Here is a 4,964-nt window from a genome sequence, read left to right as displayed (position 1 = left end):
CTGATCACCGCGTCACTTCTCGGGGCTTTTGTCGAAGGCTGCAAGTAGCGCGGATATTCTTCGAATACGCTAGGCACCACACCTTTCATAAGCCTTCGTGTTTTACATCCTTGCTTAAAATCAGAAGCAGCGAAACGACGACTGCGCACGGTTGAGTAGCAGGAAGTGGTGTTCGGCGTCCAATTGTCTCGTGAAATGACTTTTATCCACTTTTGCCTCAACTCCTCGTCGCTTGGAATTTCGTGGAATGAAATTCCTACTTCCTTCTTTTTGCTTGAAGACTTGCAACCGGGCACGCAACAGTACGCCATCGCACCTGACGCGGGTCATCACAGCCGAATGAACCACGGAGACTTGTGTGCGTAGGCCGCTGCACGAGACAGAAACGAGAGAAACCGTAAACTAACATTCCTGATTACTTAGCGAAATTCGCTGATAGGTGCGCGAAAAGCCTCACGAGAAAGAAGCGCGAAAAATGATAGCAAAGCATGAAACCGGCCCTGCAAACACGAGGTGCAAACGACGTTGTTTGTTTACACGCACTCACTTATTTCCGCGTGTCATCTGTTCACGCAACACAATGAAGCAACAGTTAAATATCATACTTGCTGAAAGTACTACGCTGCGAAGATAGGTGCGCGGAAAAGTATTGCCAGAAAGAAGCGCGAAAAATGATAGCCGCGCTTGACAACGGCCGTGCAAACGCGGGGTACAAACGACGTCGTTTGTTTATACGCACTCAGTTAATGCCGCGTGTCATCTGCTCACGCAACACAATGAAGCAACAGTTACAATTATACTTGCTGAAAGTACTACGTACCGTTTTGGTCGTAAATAATTGGTGTTGCAAACGTATGCGACACGAACAAAGGTTTCCTGGAGATGCGTCGCCGCGGCTGAATGCGCCGACTCGGATGGATGGAGATATGGATGGATATGGCTGTACCCTTTAGATCGGGCGGTGGCTAGCGCCACCAAGCCGTAATACCTAATGAACCAAAAACTATATTTATTTTTTTTCCTTAAAAAGTGAGTTTGAGGATTCGTACTTTGCAGTGAAGAGTTTAATTTTCTGGGATGCGATCGATTCTGGGATGCGAGCGCCCCTGGCGGACAGCAGACGCAAAAAGAGAGGAGGATGCGGGAGGCGGCCGAACGGGCTCGGCGGACTGACTGCGCGGGCACAGAAAATAAAGGAGGCTATGCCTGTGCCCTCCTGTGGTTCTAAAAAGAGCCACTCTGATTAACGTTAGTGAAACGCATAGTAACCGCTCTTTACACTTCTCCATGACCGTGAGCATGCAAGGCACAATGTGCAGCATTTCAACTAAACACTGTGGTAAACCCAAGCCAGACGTGTGTCTAACCACAATATCGTGGGTCTAACCACTTGTAATAAAATGACGTGCTACATGGCGCCAACGCGGGCAAAAAATGAAGTATTGAACACTAGCCGCAATGGTGGCGCTGACTGGACAGCCACATTTAAATGCACAAGTATGAAGTGGATGGAGGAATGACCGCCACTGTGTAGCTCAGTCGAACGCAGAGCATCGGATGCGTTATTCTTTCTTTCTTCACTTTTACAATAGAGTTTCTACGAATAGCATGCCATATACTTTCATTGGCTTTATTGCCTGTTAGTTACCGTTGAATTTGTGTTTACGAAAGGAAAACGAGCCCTTAACTTTACACTACTTTCCTTCATTCGGTTATGCGTACTTTCGAGGCCAGACCAGTCAAGAAGCGGCGACCTGTGTTTCTCGTCCTCCAAGGGCCCTCACGAGTGGTCCCGACCAAACAGCCTGCTCGCACGATGCACAAACTTTACCCACAGTTTTCAGAGCACCTGCGGGTCGTTTAGCGATTTGTTGAAAAGTTATTCAATGTTCGGCTGTGCGTGATTCCCCTGAAGATTAGTGCAGGAATAAAATAGAAAAGACCCCACGCAAATATCGACAGCGCAAGAATACCGACACTCTCATGAGGTGCAGGTGTCCTTTCATTCGGCCGTTAATTTCTGCCCCTTAAAACAAATTCGCAAGTACCCGAGAGCCCATACTAGAGTCGCGTATAAGCAGCCCCGAAGAAAGCTTGGCTCTGATACGTAGCACGGTTCGTCGTATGAGTTATTGTTTATTGAGGCTGAAGTGAGACTTCAGGGGCTTCATGCTTGGTGAACTCTCGCCATGTGCAAGACGAGTGCCCGTAGCACCATGTACGAGTTGTCACACTGGTTGCACTTGAGCGGTTTCCCGCGCTCGTGCATGAGGACGTGTCGACGTAGCCACTCCATGGAGGAGTAGCGGCGGCTGCAGACAGGGCACACGCGAAACTTTTTCGGGCCCATCCAGCCGTAATCTTCTTGCTCGGCCTGGACAACTCCGGTGGAATCGGCGACAGGAGCGGCTTCCACTGGCGCCAGGGCAGACCGTGGCACCACACGGTTCCGCAAGACTGCGATGTGGTACGCCCACATGCACGATTTAATAATAATAATAATAATAATAATAATAATAATAATAATAATAATAATAATAATAATAATAATAATAATAATAATAATAATAATAATAATAATAATAATAATAATAATAATAATTAATGAAGATAATGGTAATAATTAATGAATAATGATGATGATAATAATAATAATAATGATGATGGTGATGTTGATGATGAGAAAATAAAGAATGAGAAAATACAAGCCACAGCGAGCTCTTGCATGACTTTTGCTTTGGTGAATCTATAGCGTTCTCGGCCTTCTTTCTCTATTCTTTCCGAGTATTCTTCCACTCGAGGCGACGTTAAGACGAACGTCGGTGAGGATGCAGTCACCGATCATTAAAAATAAAGAAGCGTTGATAATTGTAACTGCTCGACCGCTGGCCCTGATGTCATAAAATATTTATCTTGAAGAATAATTCCGTTGTATACGATATTGCTTTCATGCGAAGCATTCGGTGAGTAATAGCACGCTGCTGACTTTGGCTTTCAGCCAAGCGTTACGAAGTGGGTCGATGTGTCTTTCTAAGAATAGCAGTTTTGCGCACATCACGGGCTTACAAGGAAAGTCGACTACAGTGGTAATTGAAAGTGCTTCATTATATCTTGCGAATTCTGTTCTGAATATATCTTGCTGATTCTGTCTTGAATATAACTGACTAAATCTTAAGAATGCAAGTGCAGTGCCTATTGAAGTGCAGTAAACGGGGAGCCGACCTCTGAAACACAAGTCACGTTGCACCGACATTACGCCCGCTAAGGGCGTTTCACTAAAGATTTTACAAGCCCTGGTGTGGTTCTGTGGTAGAATATCAGACTACTTCGTAGAACGCTTGTCCTCAAATCCTGCTGGGATGTTCATTCTTATTCTACGAGTTCATTGTGTCGACGCTGCGATCCCATTTTTTAACGCTCTTGCATTCAACGTACCAATGTCAGTTCTCGCAGTTCCTGGGTAGATATAAAACGTCAATCACCTGTGGCGCACTCCCGCACGTCGCGGCCAGTGCTAAACGGGTATGTGACACAAGTGTAAGGAGGAAAGCGCTTGACGACGAGACCGCACTTTATCGTTGTTCAAGCCATTCTTCAAACCCCGCTGCACCAATTTCGGCTTTGCCCTTAGTTCTCAGGCGGCGTAGAGAAACTCATGATGAAGTCGGTATATCTATGAGACAACAAAGTCTACTGAGCATAAACACGCTAACACAAGCTTTGCACCCTAAAAAGACTTGCTTTCCTTTTCTGGAGAATATGTAAGCGCAGATTGCTTGAAAATACGTTTTAGGTGGTCGCTTTTTCACATACCTCACTGAGCGGGCCCTTTCCGCGAGCGGCGCTTTCAGAGTGGCCACAACTTGTCCGTATACTCTGAACAATCTCCTTCTAACGCATATTTAGTATCTTACTAAGAAAGTGTTGCCATACATACCAGCCGGTAAATTTTCCTCGGATGGAGGAATTCCCAGAATGCAGTTCTGCACATATGTACATTTCTGCATTGTACGTGAAGCAATCCGGTTTGGCACACGCTTCGTATCACTGTGGAAGTAGTGGCTAGGCGTAGTCAGCTTTTTATTCCCACGCAGACGACGCTTAGCGTTTCAAGTACAAGTAATAGACGCCACTCTCTCCCGTGCGCAAGTACGCTATCGTCGCAAAGTATAAAGTAAAACAAATGCAAGTATCTCACTAGTGTGCACTACGGCCTGTCTGAAATAGCCTCAGCTAGAAACTATTCCTTTTTAAGATCTCGAATTTTTTTTAAAATGTCGCATCCAAAATACAGAAAATATAGACACAATTGTGGAAATGTAGTTATTAGCACCAGGATAGTAGCGATTTATCTCTGTATATAGCATTCGCTTCCTCGAGTATATATGAGATGAACTGTATAGAGCATGTTGGTTGAGAATTAAATTTGATAAAAGCTCTTTGCCATACCCATCGCTGCATTGGTCGGCATGGCCTGTGCCTCTTTCGCCTTGACAACAAGATGTCTCAGACTGCGCGTCTTCTCCGATGGTGCAGACTCTGGCTTAGGGCAAGCGTCGGGCCTACACTCCAGTGGCGGAGTCGATCTCGCTGCAGAAGTCGTCGCCATTCGGGCTTCGGCGCCGTCTCTCCTCAGTGTTGTTGATCGACGACGGCACAGTACGACAATGAGTGACTGCGTGCGAGAGTACACGTCAGAACAAAGGCTTTGGCCAGTGCATACGACACCGGAAGCATCGCGGGCTCCGTTGCTAGGATCAGGTGCGCACCGCCGGATGCCCACGCCACGTGATGCTGCGCAGACGCTAGCCCGTATCATGCATGGTACACCATTAGAAAGCTGCCGCTCAGACACAGAAAGCGAATCTGGGGGTGTCATTGCTACCCATCTTGAGAGAGACTGTGGCCCCTCCGACAAGCTGCGACAGAGCCTACTTACGGACTCCTGGCGGGTAGATATTCTT

At 46.6% G+C, this 4,964-nt stretch overlaps 1 protein-coding gene across 1 annotated transcript; it reads right to left on the bottom strand.

Moving 5' to 3' along the window:
• Window positions 1–2,116: 2,116 nt before the first annotated feature.
• On the bottom strand, window positions 2,117–4,645 carry LOC142777440 (uncharacterized). Its single transcript, XM_075881857.1, has 2 exons — window positions 4,450–4,645; window positions 2,117–2,457 (listed from the first exon to the last, which is right to left on the bottom strand). Exons 1-2 carry the CDS (start codon window positions 4,607–4,609, stop codon window positions 2,168–2,170), a joined length of 450 nt encoding a protein of 149 aa, XP_075737972.1. The 5' UTR covers window positions 4,610–4,645; the 3' UTR covers window positions 2,117–2,167.
• Window positions 4,646–4,964: the final 319 nt, after the last annotated feature.

Source organism: Rhipicephalus microplus, chromosome X (genome assembly GCF_043290135.1).
Source record: "Rhipicephalus microplus isolate Deutch F79 chromosome X, USDA_Rmic, whole genome shotgun sequence".
In the NCBI taxonomy this organism is placed as follows: Eukaryota; Metazoa; Arthropoda; class Arachnida; order Ixodida; family Ixodidae; genus Rhipicephalus; species Rhipicephalus microplus.
The sequence above is the reverse complement of the archived record's forward strand: the minus strand, read 5'-3'. Positions and strand labels throughout refer to the sequence as shown.

Coding starts and splice junctions, on each gene's coding strand:
- LOC142777440 (XM_075881857.1), bottom strand. CDS start 4,609: ATGGCGACGACTTCTGCAGCGAGATCGACTCCGCCACTGGAGTGTAGG. Junction 2,458..4,449: donor GCCGACCAATGCAGCGATGG/GTATGGCAAAGA, acceptor ACCACATCGCAG/TCTTGCGGAACCGTGTGGTG.